This window comes from Dasypus novemcinctus, chromosome 8 (assembly GCF_030445035.2).
Source record: "Dasypus novemcinctus isolate mDasNov1 chromosome 8, mDasNov1.1.hap2, whole genome shotgun sequence".
In the NCBI taxonomy this organism is placed as follows: domain Eukaryota; kingdom Metazoa; phylum Chordata; class Mammalia; order Cingulata; family Dasypodidae; genus Dasypus; species Dasypus novemcinctus.
The window spans coordinates 13,832,963-13,859,589 of NC_080680.1; the positions used below are offsets into that span (position 1 = coordinate 13,832,963).

The 26,627-nt window shown below is 48.1% G+C and overlaps 1 protein-coding gene across 1 annotated transcript in view; it reads right to left on the reverse strand.

The window, feature by feature from the left end:
- The window catches only part of PHF2 (PHD finger protein 2), a 137,334-nt gene that overhangs the window by 59,495 nt on the left and 51,212 nt on the right, over window positions 1-26,627 (reverse strand). Inside the window, exons 2-3 of the mRNA XM_058301453.1 lie at window positions 14,958-15,043; window positions 11,923-12,037 (exon numbers count right to left, since the gene is read on the reverse strand). Coding sequence (XP_058157436.1) covers window positions 11,923-12,037; window positions 14,958-15,043 — 201 coding nt within the window. The remainder of the gene's footprint in view (window positions 1-11,922; window positions 12,038-14,957; window positions 15,044-26,627) is intronic.

A 26,627-nucleotide genomic window follows, 5' to 3' on the forward strand; every position in this document is an offset into this window, starting at 1 on the left:
CCATTGACCACGTGGTGCAGCAGTGCTCAGAGATGTGTTCACCAAGTGCAATGACTGTCCCATGATGATGGAGGAGGTTATGGTTATGGGAGGAGTGGGGTGAGGAGGGTAGGAGGGTATATGGGGACCTCATATTTTTTAATGTAACATTAAAAATTAATTAATTAATTAATTAATTTTAAAATAAAAAGGAACCCCACCATGATTAACATCCAACTGCTCAGCAGAAATAATGGGGGCACAAGGCAGTGGGATAACATAATCAAAGCACCCAAAGGAAAAAATGTCAGCAAAGAATCTTATATCCAGCAAAACTATCTTTCAAAATTGAAGGCAACATAGACTTTTCAAGATAAACAAAAGCTGAGAGAATTTTTTGCTATTAGACCCACTTTATAAAAAATACTTAAGGAAGTTTTTCAGACCAAGTTTTTCAGGCAAGAGACCCCAGACGATAATTGGAATCCACATGAAAAAACAAAAAGCATTAATAAAGATTTTTTAAAGCATTGTTAAAATGTTAATATAAAAGACAGTAGAAATATATTTTTTCCTCCTTTCTTCTCTTAACAGATTTTAAAGCTATTGTATAAAATAACACTCATATATAATGTATTGTTGGGCATATAAGATATAGAAACATAATATATATGTAATATTTTTGCCAATGATAGCATAAAAGGACTAGGTGGCAGCAAAGTGGTATTGAGCTAAGAAAATGACTACAGAATTATAACAATGTATTGTTGGTTTTGTAACTTTAATAGATATATGTATAACAATAATACCAAAAAATATATAAAAGGGAATAGAGCTATATGGAAATAAAATTTCCGTATATCACTGGAATTAAAATAATATAAATTTAAAGTTGATTCTGATAAGTAATGAGGTACATGGTAAACCCTAGAGCAACTGTCAAAAAAAAAAAAACTTTAAAAATAGTGAAAGGATCATTAAAAATTTAAATGCTACATAAGAAAATATTTACTTCAAAAGAAAACAGTAAAGGAGAAATAGAGGAACAAACAATATATGAGACATATAAAAATTAAAAAGTGACAGACATAAATCCAACTATATCACAATATTCAATGTGAATGGATTAAACAGTTGATTCAAAAGAAAAAGGTAGAGATGGTCAGACTGGAAAAAATACATGATCTGCTGTATATCATCTTCAGGAGGCATGCTTAGATTCAGAGATACAAATAGACTGAAAGTTAAAGAATGAAAAGATATATCATGCAAGCAGCAATCATAGGAAAGTTGGAGTAGCTATATTAATATCAGACAAAATAGACTTTAAGACAAAAATGTTACTAAAGATGGACATTTTATAATGATAAAAGGGTCAATCCATCAGGAAGATAGAGTAATTATAAACACATCTGCACCCAATAACAGAGCACCAAAATACATGAAGCAAAAACGGACAGAAATGAAGAGAGAAATAGACAATTCAACAATAATAGTTGATTTCAACACTCTATTTTCAATAATGGCTAAAACAACTCAACAGAAGATTAACAAGGAAATAAAAGTCTTGAACATGATAAATCAACTAGACCTAACATAAATCAACAGAGCACTCTATTCAACAACAGAATATATATTCTTTTCAAGTGCACATTCAATATTATCCAGGATAGACCATATGCTAGGCCATAAAACAAACCTCAAAAAATTTAAAGGGCTAAAAATAATACAAAATACATTCTCTAACTGCCATTGAATGAAATTAGAAATTACTAGCAGGAAAAAATTGAGATAACTAAAAAAAAAATGTGGATATTAAATAATATACTCCTAAATAACCAGTGGCTCAAAGAAGAAATCAAAAGGAAAATCAGAAAGCACTTTGAAAGTAATGAAAATGAAGTCATAACATACCAACTTATGGGAGACATCTAAAGCAATGCTTAGAGAGAAATTTATGGTTATACATATCTGTATTAAGAAATATCTCAAATTAAAAACCTAACCTCTACCTTAAGACACTAGGGGGGGAAGGGGACAAACTAAACCTAAAGTGAGCAGAAAGAAGGAAATAATAAAAAATTAGAGAAGAAATCAATGAAATAGGGAATAGGAAAGCAATGAAGAAAATAAATGAAACTAAAAACTGGTTCTTTGAAAAGATCAGCAAAAATGATGATCCTTTAGCTAGATGAAGCAAGAAAAAGAGAGAAGACTCAAATTCTAGAATTAGAAGTAAAAGAGGGGACATTACTACTGACTTGAAAGAAATTTAAAAGAAAGATTTAAAAGTAACACTATGAACAACTGTAAACCAACAAATTAGATAACACAGATGAAAGACAAATTCCCACAAAGACACAAACTACTGAAACTGACTCAAGAACAAATAGACAACCTGAATCAACCTATAACAAGTGAAAAGATTGAAAACTTCACACAAAGAAAAAGCCCAGACCCAGTGTCACTGCTGAATTATAGCAAACATTTTTTAAGTGAACTTTTTGAAATTCAAAAAATAAAATAGACAAAAGGCAGCTTAACAAGTTACTCCAAAAAATTTTGTCCAGGCACTAGAATTAGTCACAACTAATCCAAAAAACAAACTCAAATGTTCAGAAAAATACATATATGAGCACAGATTAGTTAAATGACATAGTCAAGGTCTCCTTGTTAATGAAGAAAATGAAGGAAAAAATGCTTAATCATATTCATACCTCATAAAGCTAAATCCCAAGTTCTTTTTTATCTTTAAGCATGACATAGTACTTTCTTTGCTTTTGCTATAAAATATTACAATAGTATTGTTAACTATAGTCTAAAAGTTACATTAGTTACTTTCCCCACATATCACCATATTCTTAACACCTTGTAGTAGTAGAACATTCCTGTATTTATATTACTAACCACAATCCTCATCTACCACCAAAAGCACTGTGATATAGTCCCTAGATTATCCTCTAGCTGTTGCCCAACTAACATTAACCTCCCTGGACTATCCCTTTTAGCCACAATCACATCCATCAATCAGCAGTGTTCATTACACTCAATGTGCTACCATCAATTCCATCCATTACCACATATTTACAATTGACCTTTTACAATTGACAGTTTGAATTTCGTGAATCCCCAAAAAAGATGATGTTTTAAAACTAATCGGTTATTGTGAGTTTGGGGCCCTTTGGTTGCATTAAATTCAGTTATGGGCCTTTGATTAGGTTACTCGATAAGATCAATTTAGGGATTTTGATTGGACTACTTCAGTGAGGTGTGAGCCAGCTTGGGTCTCTGCCCTTTTGCTGAGTCTGATATAAATGGAGACACAAAGAGAGACACTTAGAGGGAAAGAAAGCCATCATTTTTTATCGTGCCATGTGAGGAAAGACTCCAGTTTTTGCCTACAGTTGCAGAAAGACAGAGAAGGCCTGAGAGACTAAGAAAGGAGGCCTGGAAAGAAACAAGCCCTGTGCCTGGTTGCCCACAACTGAGCTCCGGGACACGGTAGATTCCAGAGGGAAGACAGAGAGCTCCATGGAGATCAGCCCGTCCTCTTGCTTCACCATGTGGCAGCACACCAGAACTAACAGGAGCTGACTTGGTGAGAAAGCATCTCTGGTGGTACCTTGATTTGGACATTTCATGGCCTCAGGATTGTAAGCTTTAACCTTATAAATTTCCAATTTTAAAAGCCAATCCATTTTTGGTACTTTGCAACAGCAGCTCTTTGGCAAACTAAGACAATTTTATTAAACATTCTGCATATATCTAGAATCAGCTCTCCATTCTCAACCCAAATTCCATCTCCCACCAACCCACACTCAGTAGCCCAACTCCATAAGTACACTCATCATATTTAGTTGATATCAGTGAGACCATACAATATTTGTCCTTTTGTGTCTGGCTTATTTCTCTCAACTTAATGTCCTCAAGGTACCTCCATGTTGTCATGTGCTTCCCCAATTCATTTCTTCCAACAGGTGAATAATAGTTCATCGTATGTATATATCATATTTGTTCATCCATTCATCAATTGATGGGCACTTAGTTTGTTCTCATCTTTTAGCCATTGTAAATAAAGTTGCTATGAACATCATTGCAAATATCTGTTCACATCCTTGCTTTCAGTTCTTCTGAATATATTCCAAGTAGCAGGTTGCTGAGTCATATTGGCAGCTCTATATTTAGCTTCCTAAGGAAATGCCAAACCATCTTCCACAGAAGCTGCACCATTCTACAATTCCACCAACAGTGAAGGAGTGTTCCTATTTTCCCACATACTTTCCAGCACCTGTAGTTTTCTGTTTTTTGGGTTTGTTTGTTTTTTAATAATGGACATTCTGTAAGGCATGAAATGCCTTACACTGTAGTTTTGATCTGCAGTTTCCTAATAACTAGTGGTGTTGAGCATTTTTCATGGGCTTTTTGGCCATTTGTATTTCCTCTTCCGAAAAATGCCTATTCAAGTTTTTTGCCCATTTTTTAATTGGATTGTTTGTCATTTTGTCATTAAGTTGTATAATTTCTTTATATAACATGGAAATTAAACCCTTGTCAGATATGTGGTTACCAAAGAGTTTTTCCCATTGAGTTGGCTGCCTTTTCACCTTTTAACAAAATTATTTGAAACACTAAAGTGTTTAATTATGAGGAAGTCCCATTTATCTATTTTTTCTTTAATTGCTCATGCTTTGGGTGTAAGGTCCAAGAAACCACCATCTATCACAAGATCTTGAAGGTGTTTATCCACATTTTCTTCTAGGAGTTTTATGGTTCTAGTTTCTTGATCCTTGATGCATTTTTAGTTAATTTTTTAATAAGGTGTAAGATAGGAATCCTCTTTCTTTCTTTTAGATACTTTTAGATGGATATCAAATTTTCCCAGCATCATTTGTTGAATAGGCCGTTTTGACCTAGCTGAGTGGGTTTGACAACTTTATCAAAAATCACTTAACAACAGAAATGCAGGTCTATTTCCAAATTCTCGATTCAACTCCATTGGTCGATCTACCTTTATGCCAGTACAATGCTGTTTTTACCACTGCAGCTAGCTTTGTTCTTCCTTTTAAAGATATTTTTGGCTACTCAGGGGCCTTTACCCTTCCAGATAAATTTAACAGTTGGCTTTTCCAATTCTACACAGATGGCTGTTTGGATTTTTATCGGGATTGCATTAAATCTGTACATCAGTTTGGGTAGAATTGACAGCTTAATGATATATAGTCTTCCGACCCATAAACAGGAAATATCCTTCCATTTATTTAGATCATCTTTGGTTTCTTTTAGCAATGTTTTATAGTTTTCTGAGTACAGGTCCTTTATGCCCTTGGCTAAGTTTAAACCTAAATATATGATTCCTTTAGTTGCCATTGTAAATGGAATTTTTTTCTCGCTTCTTCCTTAGATTGCTCATTAGTAGTGTATAGAAGCACTATTGATTTTTGCATATAGCAAACATTTGAGTGTTTGCACCCACTTTGGAAAACAGCCTGGCGATTCTCAAACAATTAAGCGGAATTACCACATGACCCAAATCATCAATAATTCTTCCAAAACAAGGAACAGCAGACTCCCAGATCATTGTATGAGACTGGTATTACCCTGATACCAAAATCAAACAAAGACAGCACAAGAAAACTATAGACCAATATCTGCTATGGATATGAACACAAAAATCCTCAGAAAATACTAGCAAACTAAATCCAGATACTTGTAAAAGAATTACTCATTATGACTAAGCAGAATTTATCCCAGGGATGCAAGGTTGGTTTAACATCTGAAAATCAGTTAATGCAATATAATGTATCAAAAGAAAAAAAAAATCACATGATGATCTCCATAGACAAAGAAAAATATTTGACAAAATTCCACACCCCCTTTGATAAACCACTCAGTGAACTAGGAATAGAAAGCAAGTTTCTCAGCTTGGTAAGGGGTATCTACAAACAATCCACAACTAACATCATACTTAATGGTGGAAGACTAGATGCTTTCTCCCTAATATTAGGAACAAAACAAGGATATCTACTGTCACTATTTTTTCTCAACATTGCCCTGGAGATTTTAGCCAGGGCAATAGATAAGGAAAATAAATAAAAGGCATCAGAATTGGAAAAGAAGAAGTAAAACCAACTGTATTGGCAGGTGGCATATTTTTTATATAGAATATCCTAAGAAATCCACTAAAAAAACTATCAGAACTCATAAACTAGTTCAGCAAGGTTGCAGAATACAAGATTAACAAACTAAAATTAATTGTATTTCTATGGACTTGAAAGGAGAAATTTGAAAATGAAATTAAGAAAACGATTCCATTTACAATAGCATCAAAAGAATAAAATACCTGGGAATAAATATAACAGAATACAAAACTTACTCCCTGAAAGCTAAATAAATGGAAAAACATGTTTATGAATCAGAAGACTTAACATTGTTATAAAGGCACTATGTCCCAATTAATCTATAGATGCAAAGCAATCCATCTCAGAATCCTAATTGGCTTCTTTGTACAAATTGACAAGATGATTCTAAAATTCACATGGAATTGCAATAGACCCTGAATAGTCAAAACAATCTTTAAAAAGAAGACCAAAGTAGGAAGACTTATAATTCCCAATTCCAAAACTTACTACAATGCTGCAGTAATAAAGATTGTGTGGCACTGGCAAAGAATACACATATAGACCACTGAAATAGAATACACAGTCCAGAAGGTAGCCCTATATCTATGGTCAACTGATTTGCAACAAGTCTATTCAGTGGGGGAAAGAATAGGCTTCTCAACAAAAATGGCTCTGGCACAAATGGATATCCACATATAAAAGAACGAAGATGAATGCCTAACTCACACCATTAAAAAAAAAAACCTCAAAATGGGTCAGTGACCTAAATTTAAGCATGAAAACTACAAAACATTTACAAGAAAATATAGGGAGAATCCTTCATGACCCTGGATTTAACAAAGGATTCTGAAATATAACACCAAATGACTCTTCAGTAAGCAGCTAAAGTGACAGATAAGTTGGACACCATCAAAGTATCCAACCCACAGAATGGCAGAAAATATTTGCAAATCATTTATTGAATAATGGTCTGGTATCCAGTACTCTTACAATCAACAACAAAAAGACAAACAACCCAAATAAGAAATGGGCAAAGATTTCTCCAAAGAAGATAAATAAATGGTCAACAAACACACAGAATGATGTTCGACATCTTTAGTCATTAGGGAAATGCTAATCAAAACCACAATGCAATATCACTTTATACACACTAGGATAGCTAGAATCAGAAGTCAGATAACAAGTGCTGATGAGAATGTGGAGAAATGGAAGCCCCATTCATCACTGATGGGAATTGAAAATGGGGCAGAAGCTTTGTAAAATATTCTGGAATTTCCTTAATTAAAAACAGAGTTGCCATATAACCCAGCAATTCCACTCCTAGGTATATACCCAAAAGAACTGAAAGCAAGGACAGGTAGAGATAGTTGTACACCAATGTTCATAGTGGCATTGTTCACAATAACCAAAAGGTGGAGGCAACCCAAGTGCCCATCAACAGATGAATGGGTAAATAAAATGTGGTATAGCCATATACTAGAATATTACTTAGTCATAAAAAGGAATGAAGATCTGAAATGTGTGACAACATGGATGAACCTTGAAGACATTGTGTTGAGTGAAATAAGCCAGACACAAAAGGACAAATATTGTATGATCTCACTGATACGAAATAATTAGAATAAGAAAATCATAGAGTTGGAATCTAGAATGTAGGTTACCAGGGGATAGAGGAAGGGTAGAGAATGAAGAGTTGATGCTTTAATTGTACAGAGTGTCTGTTTCGGTTGATTGAGAAGTTTTGGTAACAAACGCTGGTGATGGTAGCACAACATAATTAATAGCACTGAATTACATATTTGTATGTGGTTAAAGGGGGAAATTTTAGGTTGTATATACATGATTAGAATAAAAATTTTTTTAAAACATAGGGTTGTACAACACAAATGGTGAATCCTATTGAAAATGATGGACTGTAAGTAATAGTAAATTATAAAAATGTTCTTTCATGAATCATAACAAGTGCACCAACTAATGCAAGGTGTTAATAATAGGTTCATATGTGGAAACTCTATATTTTATGCATAATTTTTCTGTAAACCTACATCATATCTAATGGGAAAAAAAAAGCCAAAAAAGGAATGAAATACTGATATAAGCTACAACATGACTGAATCTTGAAAACATTATGCCAGTCACAAAAGAGCACATATTATATGATTCCATTCACAGAAAAGTCCAAAATCAGGAAATCTATAAAGACACAAAATAGATTAGTGGTTGTTTAGGGCTGGGGGAGTGGGGAATAGAGAGGCAATAGTTAAAGAGTTTCTTTTAGAGGTGATGAAAACGTTCTAAAATTGATGTGGGGATGGTTGCACATACCTGTGAATACACTAAAAACCAGTAGACTGTATACTCTGAATGAGCGAATTATATGACACGTGAATTATATCTTAATAGAAGTATAAAAAAAGAAAAAGAAACAAAAGAAGACAGAGAAGAAAAAACACTTTACCTGTTAAGGAATGAGGGTAAGAATTACATTGGAATTCTCTTCACAAATCTCGCAAGCAAGAGAGTGAAGTGAAATACTTAAAGTGTTGAAAGAAAAAGACCTACCATCCTAGAATTCTGTATCTAGCAAAATTGTAAAAACCAAAAGGCGGCAGCAGACCAAGTGTCCAACAACACATGATTGGACAAACTGCAGTATTTACACACAATGAAATATTATTCAGTTATCGGGTGATTACAGCATATGGATAAATGGAATGAACGATAACAATGCTATAATGGAAAGAGGAAGGAATTGTGAATACTCTGTTATAAGGTACCTGCAGTACCCATTAAGTGGTACAGTGTTATTTGAAAATAGACTTAGATTAGTTGTAAGTGTACACTGCAAACTCTAGGGAAACCACTTCAAAAATTAAGAAATATAACTGACGTGCTAAGAAAGGGAAGAAAATGGAGTCATAAAAAAAGCTCAATTAAAACCAGAGAATGCAGAAAAAGAGGGGAAGAGAAAGAAAGGAAACAAAGAACAAATACTACAAATAGAAAGCAATTACAAACACAGTAGATATGACTCTAACTATATCAATAATCACTTTACACATGAATGGTTTAAACGCACCTATGAAAAGACAGAGACTGGCAAAGTTGATTTAAAAAAAAAAGAAGACCCAACTATCTGTTGTCTACAAGAAATCCAATTTAAATGTAAAGGCTCAGACATTAAAAATAAAGAGATAGGGAAGCCGACTTGGCCCAATGGATAGGGAGTCCGCCTACAACATGGGAGGTCCACGGTTCAAACTCTGGGCCTCCTTGACCGTGTGCAGCTGGCCCATGCGCAGTGCTGATGCGTGCAAGGAGTGCCCTGCCACACAGGGGTGTCCCCCGCGTAGGGGAGCCCCACACCAAGGAGTGCACCCCGTAAGGAGAGCCACCCTGCGTGAAAGAAGTGCAGCCTGCCCAAGAATGGCGCCACCCACACAGAGAGCTAACATAACAAGATGACGCAACAAAAAGAAACACAGACTCCCGGTGCCACTGATAAGGATGGAAGCGGTCACAGAAGAGCACACGGTGAATGGATGTGGAGAGTAGACAACTGTGGGGAGCGGGGGAAGGGGAGAGAAATAAATAAATCTTTTTTTAAATAAAGAGATGGAGAAAGATATGCGGCATCTAACTGCAGTCAAAAAAAAGCTGGAGTAGCTAAATTGAGGTCAGATAAAATAGATTTCAGAACAAAGAACACTACCAGGGTAGAAAGGGTCATTCATAAAGGTAAAGGATAACTTTAAAAGATGATAAAACAAATCTAAATGACTATGTACCTAAACTGAGTTTCAAAATACATGAACCAAAAGTGATAGAACTGCAAGGAGGAAGAGACAAACCCAGTGTTCTAGCTCAGGCCTTTAAGGCCCCTCTATTAGTAATTGACAGATCCAGCAGGCAGAAAATCATTAAGGATATAGTTTAAGAGAACAGTACCATAAGCCAACTGGAACTAATTGATATTGTTAAAATACTTAATACAAAGTAGCAGAATACACATTTTCCCCAATCTCACAAAGAACATTCACCAAGATAGACCAAACACTAGCCTATAAAACACACCTTAACAAATGAAACAAATTAGAAGACATAGAAATCAAACAAAGTATGCTTTCAGACCACAGAAATCAATAATAACACAGAGATAGCCGGAAAATGCCCAAATATTTAGAGATTAAACAACACACTTCTAAATAACAAGAGTCAAAGAAGTAGTCTCAAAAGAAGTTTTAAATATTTTGAAGTAAATGAAAATGGAAATAGAACTTATCAAAATGGGATGCAGCAAAAGTGATGCTTAAAAGGAAATTTAGAGCATTAGATGTATATATTAGAGAAGAAGAAAGATCTAAAATCAATAATCTAATAAGTTTCCACCTTCAAAACCTAGGATGAGATGAGCATGTAAGCCTAAGGTAGATAGATAGATAGATAGATAGATAGATAGATAGATAGATAGATAGATAGATAGATAGATAGATAGATAGATAGATAGTAATTAGAGGATATTGAAAACAGGAAAGCAACAGAGAAAATCAACAAAACCCAAAGCTGGGAAAATCAATACAATTGATAAACCTCTAACCAGGCTAACCAAGGAAAAGAGAGAAGGCACAAATAACCAATATGAGAAGTTAGAAAGGGTCCATCACAACTGATCCCACAGAAAAACGTTAACAGGCTAATAAAGGAATATTGTGAACAACTCCATGTCCACAGATTTGCTAACTTAGGTGAAATGAACCAATTCCTTGAAAGATGCAAACTAGTAAAACTTACACAAGGAGAAACAGAAAACACAAACTGTCCTGTATTTATTAAATAACTTGAATCAACAATCAATAACTTTCCAAAGGATAAAGCCAGAATGAGAAAGGGCCACCAGCGGCCAGCACACTCCACTACGCCCGAAGGACTCTGTCCTGTGGCATTTCGCCACATGTCCTCCAGCCGAGGGGCTGCTCAGAGCAGCTTTTCTATGCCTGGAGCTCACCTGTAGACAGCTCTCCTTTCTTACCAAAGTGATTCCCTGCTACGTCCTCCACGGAGCTCTAATTTTGTCCTCTGGATTCACCCCGAGTGAAGGTGCAGGCAGCAAAGCCTCTCAAAAAAGAAGACTCAGGACTCCCGACCAGGCCACCTGGGAACAGCCTTGTCAGGTGGGAGGGAGGCCCGGCGTGGCAGCCAGGACCTGCCTGTACCAAAGGGACAGTTCAACTGCACAGCACCATCGGCCAACTGGGCCTAACTGACCTTGTTAAACACTTCATCCAGAGGAGCAGAACACTACCCAGGGCACAAGCCCCAGCCTCCCTTCTGTAAAATGAGGATAACGGCCTTTCCTTTCGGATAAGGGGAAGACTGAGTGAGAGAGGACGGGAGAGCACCCAGGTAGGTGCTGGGCACTCACAGGCGCGGGGAGAGACAGGTTTCTCCCCTCCCACCACTGCACCTGCAGGAAGAAGGCCCACCAATGCTAATCCCTTTAGGGGAACTGCTGAGAAGGGGTTTCCCTCTTCTCCCCACCACAACGCGAGCAGGGTAAGTTATTCCACCTGCCCAGGGAGAACCATCCTCTCACGCTCTCCACTTGCCTGGCAGGAAATGCTCTCCTTGGCTTCCTGGGCACCCGACAAGGACAAGGAACCCTACTTAAGCCTTCCATGTATCGGTGATGAGGCAAGTATTTGGGTGCTGGTGGCCACCTGCTCAGGGTGCAGCCTGAAGGGGGGGGAAGGCCCCATGTGGAGACCCTCAGCACCGTCTGCACGGGCTCCCTGGCCCGCTGGGGAACCCCGGAGGGTTGGCCCACCTGGGAAAGGTCCGGCTTCGCAACTCCTTGATGAAGAGCTGGCTGCCGTTCTGCACTGGCTTGACATCAGGCGTCTGCCCTGGCTCGTGTTTGTGCCAGTTCCGCTTCTTTTTCACTGTTGGAGAGAGGAAGCAGGGTTAGGCACCCAGAGAGCCCTCAGGGCATGCCGGGAGCCCCCCCTGCCACAAGCCAGGCAGAGCCCTGTCCTCCTCTCCCCACCTGCATCAAGGGATGGACCAGCCAGGCCAGAGCATGGGAGAAAGGAATCTGGAGTCTGGGGCATGGTGAGAGAAGTCTCAACTAGAGCCTCCCACAACACATGCCTGTTGAGTGAGAGGTCACGGACCCGGGAGTTTCCAACTCCTTTTTCCCTGCTAGTCTCTGGACTCCTTTTTTTCTAAAGCAGATGAAAACAGCACTGCCCGACCAGCATGCTCCCCAGAGCACCCACCCCCCACAAGAGCCCACAGGGAGGTGCCCCCAGGTGCCAGTGCCCAGCTCTGCCCCTGCACCAAGCTGCCTGCCCCGCAGGGCAAAGCGGGGCAGTCGCCAGTCGCTGCCTTCTGGAAGGTAGAGGGGACTCACTATCTCTTTCAGGTTCTAAAGGCAAGTAGCACTGACCTTTCCTGGGGGCCCCGTTAAGCCTCTGGCAATGACCATTCCCTTCTTTGCCTGCATTAAAGCACTAAGCAGAACCGTCTGTTAGCGTGCCATGAAGCACACACATTCTGTATAAATGTGCCAACTACGGGGCGGGAATATGAAGGCGACTTAGGACCCCAAGAACTCCTACCAGGGAAGAACGTCTTGGCCTGGGGAGTTCAGAGGAAGCCACCCAGCACTCTCTTCTCTTCACCCATTCATTCATTGCATAGTACTTTACAGAGTGCTGGGAGCTGAGACACAAAAACTGCAACAAACGTAGCCCCCATGCCTCCATCTAGCGATGGGATGAGGCATAAGACCAAGTCAGAAGTTCTCGGGCCAGAAGAGAGCAAGAAAGAGCGATCCCTGGAGTGATAAAACGCCGGCCCCCACCCCCGGTGCCAAGCCCTGGGAGGGGCCAGGCTGGCCACCCACGTCTCCCTCGGCCCAGCCATAGCCCATCCTCAGCGCACAGTGCAGGGGGCTCCCGGGGGACCTGCTGCCACAGCCACAGGGGAACTGCAGGCATCCAGCCCTCGGCTTGTGGCCAGGGACAAGCGCCGGGCTTGTGGAGGGGAGTGCCAGGCAGTAAAGGTGCCCTGGGCAAGACACAGCCCCCACCCCGACCTCAACAACCGCAGAGCAGGGGGCCCCCAGCTACGGCTCTGCCTCTCGTTCAGCCAGGTCAGGCCTCAGAGGGTGAGAGCCAAGAGGGACTGGCTCAGCCAGGACCCGTGCCCAATCCCCCAGGCTTCTGAAACTGCTCTCCCACCTCCACCCCAGGCCGAAACCCGGAAATCAGAGACCACCTCAACCCCACCCCAGGCCCAGCCATCCTCTTCCAGGCCAGAATCCCTCCCCTCATCCTGTGAACCAGGCCACTGCTCAAAGCACCAGCATGTCACCTCCTGGCTGTGACATAGGCCCTTCGCCTCAAGCCACCTCGGAGGACACCCTGCCCCACTGACAGCCTCACAGCAGCCATCGTGCTGCAGGAGTCACAGTTCCGAGGGGCCTTTCAGAGGATGGAAAGATGGAAATAAAGACCCCGCTGCTCCCAACACGAAAACACCAGCAGCATGAAAATGGCAAATGTCAGGTAAGAGTCCCTGAAAAGGAGGAGGCAGGTGGCATGAGGCCAGTGAACTGGAAGAGGGAGTGAAAATAAGGAGGAAAAATGCCCAAAGGGACATTATTGGGACAACTGAAAAAAATATAATATAGACTGTATATCAGTGTTGGATTTCTTTTTTTTTTTTTTTTTTTAAGATTTATTTATTTATTTAATTTCCCCCCCTCCCTTGGTTATCTGTTCTTGGTGTCTATTTGCTGCGTCTTGTTTCTTTGTCCGCTTCTGTTGTCGTCAGCGGCACGGGAAGTGTGGGCGGCGCCATTCCTGGGCAGGCTGCTCTTTCTTTTCACGCTGGGCGGCTTTCCTCATGGGCGCACTCCTTGCGCGTGGGGCTCCCCCACGCGGGGACACCCTTGCGTGGCACGGCACTCCTTGCGCGCATCAGCACTGCGCATGGCCAGCTCCACACGGGTCAAGGAGGCCCGGGTTTGAACCGCGGACCTCCCATGTGGTAGACGGACGCCCTAACCACTGGGCCAAAGTCCGTTTCCCAGTGTTGGATTTCTTGATCTTGCTAACTATACTTAATGAAGTTACATAAGTGAATATCCTTGTTCTTGGAAAATACACTGGAAGTGTTCATGGAAGATGATGTATACAACTAACTCGCAAATGCTTAGAAAACAGATATGAATAGGAAGACTGACAGATGACAGACAGGTAGATGATGACAGAGATGGATGGATGGATGGACGGACAGATGGATGGAAGGGGGGGGAGGGATTCAACTAATGTGGCAAAATGTTAAGTTGGTAAATCTGGGTATCTGGGTAGGAGGATATTGGGAGTTCTCTGTATTGCTTTTGTATTATTTTTATATCTGGCCTGTAAGTTTGGAATTTATTTCAAAATTAAAAGCTATTTAAAATTTTAAAATTTTCAATTAAAAAAAAAAAAAAAAAAGTGGGCACAGATCCCTATCACAAATGTAGATTCCCAGCCCCTCTGGAAAGTGCAGAAAGCACAGAACAGATCTGTGTGGCGGGGATCGCCGGGCAGGGCAGGGCAGGACAGAGCAGTCCCCCGTCAGCACAGGGCTGGCTGGGCAAGTCAAGGCTCCTGAGCGGCCCAGCCTCATCTGCAGGAGGATGCAGTCAGGGTCCGAGGGGCGGGCGTCTCAGGAGGGCTGGCAAGGGAGTCTCACCCACCACAGATGAGGGTGGGCCCAGGGCAGCCCACGGCGCTGCCCTCCTCGGGTCCTGGGTGGAAATGCGGGCTGCTGGGCCAAGGCAGGGTGGCAGCACGGGGCTGTACTTACAGGTCGACTTCCCGTGGGTCTTCTCGCAGTTCGGGCAGTGGTATATGTCGATGTCTGGCGCCTCCTCCTCTTCCACCCCAACACAGCTGGAAGGGACCAAACAGAGACCTGTCACTTGCTCGCCGGCACCTCCGTGCACGCTGGCTCCACAGGCTGACACGCAGCACAGCCCTGGGGTCACCTCCCATGGCCTGTCCTACCCAACCCAGGGCCCTGGGCCTGGCAGAGACCTGGGGCAGCACTGCAAGCGTCCACCTTGCCCCCCCTGTGGCCACTGCCCCGTGCATCTGGAACCATCCTCCTCTCAACGTTTTCTTTTTATGTGGTCTCACTTTTTAAAACCTAAAAACATTTAGTTTGAAAGAGAACTTGATTGCCACCAATTGGAAGGTCAGTTCTGCCAGACACAAAGAGATGGGAACAGTAAAAAGAAACACCATGAAAATGCTGAGTGTTAGCTGAACCTGAACCTGATGGATGCAAACTACTTGCAAATATTAAGAAGACACACAATTAGTTGGATAGATACATGATAGATAGATGATAAAGAGGCAGAGAGGTGGATGGATGGATAGAGAGATGATAGGCAGATCCTGGCTAGCTACATAGACAGACACAGGCAGGCAGATAGTAGGACAGATGATAGATAGATGATAGAGAGAACAGATAGGTGATGGGAGGATACAGATAGGCAGATAGATGGATAGAGGATAGAGAGCCAGGCAGACAGGTGATAGATGATGGATAGATAGATGAATAGAGAACAGATGGATGGATAGATAGGCAGATAGATGGAGAAATAAATGGTGGATAAGCATAGACAGATGACAAATCAATATAGATAACATATAGATAGACTCTGAGGTTATGCACAGAGATATAAATAATATAGAGATGAATGGATAAGTAGATGAGTAGGATGAAATAACAAATTCAGCAAAATGCTAATAGCTGGTAAATCTGGGTATCTGGGTGAGGAGTAAGTTGGAGTTCCGTGCATTATTTCTTTACTATTTCTGCGAGTTTCCTGTAAGTTTGAAATTATTTCAAAAATCAAAAGTTTAAAAAAACAAAACAAAACACCGTGACCCTGCCAGCCCTTGATGAAAAGGACTCACACCCTGAGCACAGAGGGTTCACAGCTCAGGGGTCTCCGGGCCCAGGGTGGGACCCGCCCTGGACAACGCTGCACTCCAGCTCCCCATTCTGCAGGTGGGGGGCAGAGAGGAAGTGACGGGACCCCCAACCGGGGCCCAGCCTGCCACATCTGGAAGCATCCAGCAGGTGCACATGCAGGGGGCAGGCCCCATGGCCGTGGACTGTCCTCCTGGGGACCCGCTCAGCACGGGGACATCCCCTCGACTTTCACCTCCAAAGAATGGGTTCGCAGTGCCCCTCTCCCACTTACTCCAGTTCATTTCCCAGTCAGGCTTCTCACATAGGAAGGAACAAAAAGAAGAAAAGACGAGGGAAACTTGCAACCCCCCGTGTGCCTCCTTCCCAGCTGGATGTGGGCCGAGCGGGCACTAAGTGAGGGGGAGCTCAGGAAGGTCCCTTCAGCGTCACCGTGGTCGCTTGTGACAACACCAGTGCGCGCGCGTCCACCCCGCAGGGAGAGCTGAGCGCCCGCTGCACGCGGCGGAGCTGGGCGTCCTGGGCGCGGCGGAACCAGGAGAGGCGCCTCCATGCCCCGCCGCCAGGCGCAGGTGTGTGGGTCTCCCTGAAAGGCCCCAAAGGCCCAAGCCCCTCCCTCTTGCCCTCCCACCCAGGCCTGACTCACCCACACACACCAGGAACTAGGGGGTGGCTGGGAGAGGGCCACATCCTCAGCCCAGGGGTCCGTTCGGGGAGCGGCTGGGCCCCAGAATTAGACCCCAGAAGACCCGGGACAGCGCGAGGTTCCCGATGCCACGAGGGTGGCGCCTCCAGACGGCAACCCACGAACACACACGGAAGGAGGGACGGGACACAAGCATATCCCACTCTGTGAGCAGGCACTGTGCTAACACAGGGAAACCGAGTCACGCACGCCCCCACCCTTTCACCCCCTGCATCTACTCAAATGAGCTGTTTGCCTTGTCGGTGACCTGGTCCAGGGCAAACTACCCTCCAGGGGACAAAGCGGGGCCCACTTCAGCATCCCTGCCTGGGTGCTGGGCCATGGCGTCTCTGAGGCATGCTCCTTCCTAAAGCAAGGGTCCCGCAGCACCAAGTGCAGAGGGTGCCGGAGCGGAACCGCAGAGGGAAGAACTACTTGGAAAAGACGGAGGTGTGAGTTCCGGAGGGTGGGCTGCCCAGAGGCGGGCGTGAGGGCGCCGGTCGCGCAAGGGCACAGGGTGCTACCGTCCAGGCCAGGCAGGGAGCCCAGCCGATGCCCATGTGCAGAGAGGGGCTGCAGGAGGTCAAGGGGACCAGCGGCTTGGCTGTCCACGAGCAGCCGGCGAGACGAGCAGGGTGAGCCAGTGTGACCAGGGGTGTCCCAGGCTGACCACAGGGTGATGATCAGAGTGACCCAGAGTGACCAGAGGGGTGACCCCGGGCGACCAGCAGTGCAGGTCCAGGAGGAAGAAGCCTCCGCCAGCTGCCCGCTGAGCACCGGCACGGCATGGCCGTGGGGCCTGGCTCCACCCTCTCCACCGTCAGTGATTCTCTGGTACAGGGTCACGGAAGCAGACACGGGCAGCCAAGCGCTGGGGCCCAGCAGGCGAGGGGACCGCCGTCTCCCCACCACCAGCTCGCAGCCCGGTTCCCAGCCCTAGGCCCTGGGGCCTCAGCCCGTCGCCCACCAGCCGGCCAGCGAGGCCGAGCCCCGAAGCAGGAGGGCGGAGGAGCTGCTTCTGGGCGCCTTCTCCAGCCAGGACCAGGCTGCTGAGGCCTGTGCAGTGGCCCTTCTGTAGTCCAGGTGGGACCTGACCCCCAGCACCCTCCCTGGGCCTCCAGCCTCACCAGGCCCTCCTTCCCACCCCCACCCCCAGCCCAGTTCCCAGACAGACCCAGCAGCTCCCCAAGCCCTAGGCTTCAGACCCCCTTAGCTGTGGCACTCCCTCTGCCCTCCCTCTTGTCAGCCACTCCTCCTTCAGAGCTCAGCTCGGAAGCCCCCCCCCCGCCAGGGTGGTGGTGAAGCTCATGGATTTGCATCTGTGGTCAGCTGACTGCATCTATGACTGACTGCCTGCATCTACAATCAACAGAGGAGACTGCTCTCAGCAATGAGGGACGTCTCCCCATGCCATCAGGCGGTGGGTTTCTTTCACATAGCAACCTGGCTTGGTGATGGTGTCCCGCTCTTTAGTCAAGCAAGCACGAGCCTGTTACTGTGAGGATATTCCGTGGACTTTAATTATTAGTATGTTGATTGCATCTACAGTCAACTATGCAGATTGTCTTCAGCCACAAGAGATGTCTCATCCAATTGGCCCAAGGCCCTGAAGAGAGAAGTAATGATTTAAGCAGTTGGAAAGCAGAATTTCTCTCTTCAGCCAGCCAGCTTCCCCGGGGAATTCATGGGAGTCTTCGCTGGAATTCCCAGCTCCCGACCTGCCCATCCCTACGGTCACGTGAGCCAGGTCCTACCCCACACGTATCCCAGTGGTTCTGTTCCTCTGACCCGTGACTAATGCACCCAGGAAGCCTCTCCTCCCTGAGCCACCCTGTCTGTCCAGCCGCCCCACGCCCGCTGGCCACAGGGGGCCCCTGGAAGGTGAGGGACAGGGTCACCCTGTCCCTGGGTCTCGTCCTACGGCAAGCAGAGGCGAGGAGTGGCCGTCTACCTGTGTCCCGTCCATCTCTCCCTGCAGCCCCCCCTCCAGAGACAGCCACAAAGACCTGGAGAGAAGTGGGCGCCGCTTCCTGCCCAGTCCCTCCAATGGGCCCTGGACAACCTCGGCCCTGGGATGGGGCCCTCACTGACTGGGCCCCTTCCACGGCCAGGACCCGGGCAGGCTCCCCGAATCCCCAACCCTGGGACCTGTGGGCCTGAGACAGGACAGCTGAGGCTGGGAGGGGACACCTGCCCACGCAGGAAGGGGACACGTGCCCACGCCACGCAGCAGGTGAGGACGCGGCCCCACCCCCAGAGCAGGGCTGCTTCTCATACAAATAAGATCACAGGCGTTTCCCCGGCTGACGCCAAGGGACCGGCAGGTGACCCGGCAGACGCTGTGCGGACAAGCTTTCCCCAGAGTGCCTCAGGCTCGGGGAGAGGCCTGGCCCCGGGGCCTTGGTGTTGGACCGCCAGCCTCCCAATGTGAACCAACAGACTCCAACGTTTAAGAGAAAATAAGGGATGAAGAGGTTTGCTGTCCCCTCCTGCAGGTGTCCCGGCAGCGGCTTGGGACCCCGCCGGCTGCCTCCCGGGGCTCTCCTCTTCCACCAGCAGGGGGCACAAGACCACTTCTGTTCAGCAAGTCCGAGCGTGAGCACACCCGAGGGGCTCCGGGCTGTGCATCGAGGGGACCCCGAGCAGCCCTGCGCAGAGGCTGCAGGTAAATCGACAAGGACAGAAATCAGCATGCTCTCGGCATAACGCCCACCCCGACAAAGAATGGGTGCCAGGGAGAAAACGCAGCTGACCAGGCATCCACCCCGGGCTCAGCGCCTCGCCTGTCCAGCACACCCCAGAACCCTCACCCTGGCTGTGAAAGGCAGACACTGTACAGGCAGGGGAACTGAGGCACAGAGAATGAAGACCGCATGCTGCATGAAATAAGCCTGACGCAGAAGTGACGATGACTGTATGATCTCGTTTACATAAAATACCTCGAATAAGCAAACTCACGGGGGCAGATAGTAGATTACAGGATACCGGGTTGAAGGCCAGGGACAGTGACTACTTAATACGTGCAGAGTTGCTGTGATGGAAAAAGTTGGGCAATGGATGGCAGTAGTGCAAAATTGTGAATGTATTTAATAGTACTGAAGTGTATTTTACAAGCGGTTGAAATGGGAAATTTTGAGTTGTATAAATGTTACACCAACACAGCATTAACAAACGACAGCATGTGCCCGGCCATCCGCTGCAGGGCCCACGCGTTTGGCAGTGCCCCCACCCCCTTGTGCCCAGGCGGCTGCCCTCGCCCGCCCCAGCTGCAGTGCACAGTGCTGATCTGGTCCTTTGGCTGAGCGCCAGGGGAGAGGGAGCTGCCGCAGCCGCTGGGCTGAACGCGGACAGATGCCCAAGAGCAGAGGGGCCGGCGAATCCCACCCACTTGGCACCTGCACCCCACTCTCCTGGAAACCCCCTTGCACCCAGTGTGTTTTCTCATTTGCAGAACTCCACGTGTGGCGCAATGAATTATGCAGCCCAGTTAAAACACACACGTGCATTCTTCGTCTTAATCCCCTTCCCGTGCGTGTAAAGCCTCGCCAATTGGACCTTTTGAAGATATACTGAAGGTGCAGCCAACAGAAGCAGGGTGGTCTTGACCCTGTTCTGGAGGCCCTAGAGACAGAAAGCCAGGAAGAAGAGCCAGGCGTCGGCAGGAACCCGGGAGAGAAAGGGGAGGGCACTGCCGTGGAAGGGAAAGCCAGAGAACCCACGGACGCCGGGAGGAGGCCAGCCTTCCAGCCACCCAAGTCAGGAGCCGAGGAATCCCCGGGGTTTAAGCCGGCCCGCTGTGCGTACTTGTCGTAGCAGCCCTGGCAAACTAAGACATTGAGCATCGCTGCACGTTCTGCGGATCAAACTGGACGGCGCGGGTGACGCGGGAGGCCGCGTCCTGGCCCAGGATGAGGCCCACAGGAGGCTTGCTACACTGCGCAGGAAGGAGAGGGGCGTTCTCAAGGTGGATGCAGGAGGGTGGGGGCAGGCGGTACCGAGCTCAGAGCTGTAAGGGGTCTTCGGGGGCCGCCCCTCACTCACGGGAGAGCCTGCCTCGGCCACAGGCTGAGAGCCCCCCTCGACAGAAGGGGCTGCTGCAGGGAGACCTCTGTCTCCTCCACTCTGACCACCCCCCCGGCCACAGGACGTGGTGCCACCAGAGGGGGTCCAGCCCTCCCCCCAGCATCATGGGCAGTGGCCTTGAGCTGCCACTGCAGCCCCTCCCACCTGGGTCACCAGCCCTGACAGCGGCCACCTGTCAGCGTGGAAACAGAGACCTAGAGCTAGACATCCGGGCTTCACCCCAGCTCTGTGTCCCCTTTGGGGCCTGGGCTGTAAACTGAGGCAAGGAGCAACCCCTCACTCGAGGGGTCGGGGCAAGGACCCAGTGACCTGACTTTTGCAGGCTCAGAGGGTGCCAGGACAGGGTGTGCGCTCAGCCGCCACCCCTCGGAGCTGTGCGGCTGACTGCAAACGGGCTCTTTATTCTATCATCCCAACGTGAAGGCGAATGGACAGCCTCCGAAGAAATTACTGGGGAAATTACCCAAAACCCTGAGATGAGCACGATGGCTACAGAGAAGCGGGAAACACGCTCCCTGCTTAAAGCCGCTGATGCGGGGAAGACGTTTAACTGCAGGACTGCTGTACCCCTGATGAGCGACTCACACTACCCCGCTGTGAGTGGCAGGAAACTGCAAATGGCAGAAAACGCCAGTGCAGTTAACGGTATTCTGTGGCAATTGGTAGAGTGAGGCCGTTACGTTAAAGACAAAAAAGAGGTGTGCACTTTAACATCAAACCAACCCCACCCTACGCTCACTAAATAGAGTGGACAAATGGCAACAGAATGAGCGCAATGGAAATCCCAGGCACCCGCATGCCTGCAGGCCCAGGTCTCTGCCAAGCAACGCTTGAGCAACCATGGGTGGCACCCAGCCTGCACCCACACCTCTGCCTGGCCCTCCAGCCCAGCCCACGCCCGTCCCCCTGAGCTTATCCTGTACCCACCTCCTCTGCCAGGGTGCCCCACCCAGCCTGCCCCTCCACCTGCCCCTGCCTCCCGGGCAGGGCAGCTCACTCAGCAGAAGGAAACAGTGAAAAGAGAAAGCACCAGGAAGCTTACTGCCAGCCCCCTGAAATGCAAGCAGCCAGGTTCCCTTGATTTTTAAGGTCGCCTCTCCAAGGAGGCAGGAGCTGACCTGGGCTCCCAGAGGCCTCCCAGCGGGGGAGTGGCCCACCTGGCACCCTGCCCGGCCGCCTGCCTCCCCACCCACCCCCAGGCTCCTCCAGGTCCCAGAAGTGCAGAGGGGGGAGAGGAAGGGCTGTCCCGGCTGAACCAGACCCAGAAACAGGGGGGCCTCCAAGGGAAAGTAGGTATTTCCCCCCGGGACAGACCCTGCTGCAGGCTCCAGGGCCACCGAGCAGAAGAGCAGACCTGCCCAAGGTCCTGGGGGACGCGGGATGCAGGAGCCCGGCCACGCACGAGGCCAAGGCCCGCCCTGGGTCATCTCCCCCGGAGACCACACCCGGGGTCTCCGCTCTGCAGAAGGCTGCAGGGAGCAACCACGGGAACAGCGGGGCTGTGTGGAGCCTGGGGGCCCCGGGGTGGCTGCGGGCTGAGACGAGCAGGGGACGCAGGTGCCTGGAGGGAGCAGGTGCCTCCGAGATCCTAAAGAGGAAATTGTGGGTTTGAGAAGGCGCTGCTGCAGAATTCACCAGGCCCGGCAGCTGGCCTCCCCGGGGACGGGGTGGCAGAGGGGAGTGCAGGCAGCCGAGATGGGGGCTGGGGGCACTGTGGGCCTACGGGGACTCCTCCCAGCCATGGCCAGGGCCCCGCGAGCTGGGCCTGCCGGGGGACCGCGGGTAAGACGGCCCCGGACGTGTCCATGTGTCGCTGCACTGGCACCGGGGGCTCCTCTGCGAGGCGGCGGCTGAGCGCACTCGTGTTTCTCCAGGAACTCGGGGTGGGGGACTCTCGGAGAGGCGGTGGCTGGTGACTGAAGGGGAACCTGCACCCAGACCTCAGACACCACAGCAGGGCCAAATGTCACCCTGGCAGATCCGTTCCAAAACAGAACTGCAACTGCGTTCTTGAAACCTCAGCAAAGAGGCGAGGCTGGCCAGACGCTGCAAGTCATTTTTCCTTTTTTAACTCCAGTGAGAGCGGCAGCTTCCCCAAGCACCCCGGGACCGCTTGCCTGCCTTTGACAACAGGGGTGGGAGGGAGGCTTCCCTCCGCCACAGAGCAAATGCAGGGGGCCAGATCCAGGCCCCCAGGCCCCGCGGAGGCCCCTGCGGGCGGCGGGCAGGTGAATCACCGCACATGGGAGCCCGGGACGGGCTCTGGCCCTGCTGGGCTCAGCTGCCATCCCTAGGGGGATGGAAGTCCATGCGGCGGGCACCCAGGACAACCCCAGGACTTCTGGGAGCGCGGTGGTCCCACCCACTCCAGGCCCACGTGTCCGCGCCTCACCCTGTGAGCCTCCCAGGGACCCTGGAGAAAGCAGAGGCCCCAACTTCCCGCCCAGAGCAACAGAGGAGCGGGATGGGTGCGTGAGATCCGCGAGCGGGGTGCCCTGAGCAGGGCTTGCACCCCTGCTCATCCACAGGGCGAAACCCCGGAGGGGGGCAGGGAAAGGCACCGGCTCCAGGCGGCGGAAGGAACGCTCTGACCAGAGGCACATGAGAAAGGCAGCCGACACCCGAGGTGGGCCGGGGTCACGCCCACAGTCTCACAAATGCTGCGGGCACACGCGTGGTTAGACAACCGCGGCATGCTCGTGTGACATTCCAAGGATGCTTTGAAATGAACTTCAAAAGTAAAAAGAAGGAAGCAGACTCTCTTGACACACTGACATGGGAAAACCTCCACAATATATGGTTGGGTGGGAAAAGAGCAGGCTACAGAAGAACGCGTATGGTGCAATTCCTCTTGGTTGAAAACCCCAGACAGAAATGCATGCGTGCACGTGTTCACACGTGTTTGTACACACACAGAAAAAAGTCTGGGGGTCTCAGCAGCCTGTCAAAGCATAGGAACTGGGCGGGAGGGCATTGGGGGGTAGGGGGGCTTCTCACCCTCTCCGTGTCTGTGTTGTTGGAATCCACTGTAACGACCAACCACTACTGCTATTATTTTTCAGAGTCAATGCCAGTATCTTAGAAGGGCCATTTCCTACGAGGTCCCTGACCGGGAGCAGCTGTGGAGGACGCGGAGCCAAGAGGGAGCCTGTGCCCGGGGCAGCCCGTCCATGTAGCTGGGGCGGCCCACAGCGGCTGAGCAGGGTCAGGTCGTGGCCATGAGGGGGGCTGAGCGAGTGCTGGGGGCGGATGGTTCTCGATGGGCTACCAGCGGAGGGGTCCGTGAGGAGGGCCATTGGTGGGAGCACCCCAACAACTGACCATGTGTCGGGAGCTCGGCAAACGGACCAGGCGACCGCAGAGCTGAGGCCAGGCTGTGGCAGGCTTGGCGGGCCCCAAGCTCCCTCCCACTGGGCTCCCCCTTGCACCCCAAGCAGTCCCCGCGTGTCTGTGCAGAACCCCCGAGCTCCTGGGAGCATCGCTGTGCAAACCACGGACTGAGGCCACCGCCCATCCTGCAGCTGAAGAAGACCCAGAGGTGAGAAACGCGAGAAGACTTGGCCTCCTGGAGTGCTTTCTGTCTGGTAGCTTCTCGGACAGCTCCAAGGATCTTCCCAAACGGAGAGGCAGAAAACACAGACTAGACTGACCCGAGTCAATCATGACCAGCACCCCTGAAATGAGGCGACTCCAAACAAGTTTAAGTCCAATGAGTAGAAAGAGAAGAGACTTTCCAAACACGCAGCTGGGGGCAGGGAGAGATGAGACACCAAAGAAAAGGGCCAAGGAAATGGGAATTTAAAGGGGGTGGCAGGGGAGGAGACAGGCTTCAGACATTTCCAAGGGGAGTGGACGAAAGTACCCATTTACCTTTCCTCAAGAAATCTGTCTGGGGGAAGCAGATGTGGCTCAACTGATAGGACATCCACCTACCATACAGGAGGTTCAGGGTTCAAACCCAGGGCCTCCTTGACCCGTGTGGAGCTGGTCCATACACAGTGCTGATGCGCACAAGGAGTGCCCTCCACGCAGGGGTGAACCCCACATAAGGGAGCCCCACGTGCAAGGAGTGCGCCCCACAAGGAGAACCACCCTGACACAAAAAAAGCACAGCCTGCCCAGGAGTGGTGACACAGCAAAATGACGCAGCAAAATCTCAGTGGCACAGATTCCTGGTGCCATCGAGAACGCAAGTGGACACAGAAGAACACACAGCGAATGGACACAGAGAGCAGACAATGGGGGGCAGAGGATTTAAAAAAAAAAAGGAGCCCATCTGTTTTCAAGGAAGGTGGCTTGCTTCCTAGAAAGCAAAGGCTCTCCTTTTTTGAGTGTGAAAAAACTAGTCTGCCTAAGACCCTCCCGGTACGGATGGCGAGGGAGAGGAAGTGACTACCAAGGCTGTCACGGACAAAAACAACAAAAGAAAACAATGTTCAGGTCTTAACACAGGGTCTGGCAGGTGTGGACTCGTTTGCAAATAAGATGAGGTCAAACTGAATCAGTGTGGGCCTCATTCCAATATATGCCTGGAGGAATGAGGAGACCGAAGGAGAAAGACAGCCATGGGACGGAAGGACAGACTGAGCCAAGACTGAGCCACCGCCAAAGTGCTACAGTCGGAGAGAAGGCACAGCCTGCCGACACCTTGAGAGTGGTCTCCTAGCCTCCAAAGAGTGAGCCAATAAACCCAGTGTTTGCTATTTGTTACAGCAGCCCTGGCTAACTAAGACAGAGGCTGTCCCACAAGAATCCCTGCCCGGCCTTCCATGGCTGACTTCCAGAAGGGCACGGAGCAGCAGCTTTTCCTCTCTAAAGTGGAGTCACAGCCCAAGCATGCCAGGCCACGAAGTCAAGGTGGAAAGGAGGCCAGAGCTGAGCAAGGCAGTGGGGTGCAGGGCACAGAGACCTTTCCAGAAAGACCTCCAAGGGGCTCCGGCAGCTTGAGGGACAGAGGACACCTGAGCCTGTGTCCCGGGACTGGAAACCCCCTCGGCACTCACCCTTCCTTGGATTTGCTGATCAAATCTGGAATCATCTTGTGGATCACTTAATTCAACGGCATTGGAGGTTTTCCCCTACAGTTGTGGTTAACAGCATTGATTTTGCATAAACCACAATTTTTTTGTGTTTTGACATTTATTTTTTAATTGATAACAGAAGCACCAAAGACATTTTTAAAAGGCAGTGGCTGTGCGTCTTTTGGTCTCGGAGGGGAAGTGATGGGGTAGATGGGTGCAAGAATTGGAAGCAGTCAATGAGGAGGAATGTGCATTCGAGGGCAACTGCTGTTACCAGGAATGTCCTGGCAAAGGTGGTTTTTAAAATATATATAATAATAATTCTCGCTCTTGGTGAGGCTGCAGGGGATGGCGTTCTCTCTCATATGCCTCCATGGGGAGATGTCTCCCTTGGCAGAAACCATCTGAGCTCAGCTCTCTGTGTCATGAGCATTTAAAGATATTTTTATCCACCAGGCTAGTAATTCCACAGTTTTAAACGTATCCTAAGGCAGCAAGCTGATAAGCACACGAAGATCTCTATACGTAAGGTTGTTTACAACACAATGATTTAAAAGAACAAAAAAGTAGGGGCATTCGAAGGGGAAATTTTAGGTTGGATACGTTGCTAGAATAAAAATTGAAAACAAAATAGGACTGTACAACACAAACCATGAACCCTAGTGTAAACCACAGACGACAGTTTAAAGTACAATTATAATAATGCTCTGGCATCAATTGTAACACACATACCATACAAAAGGTATT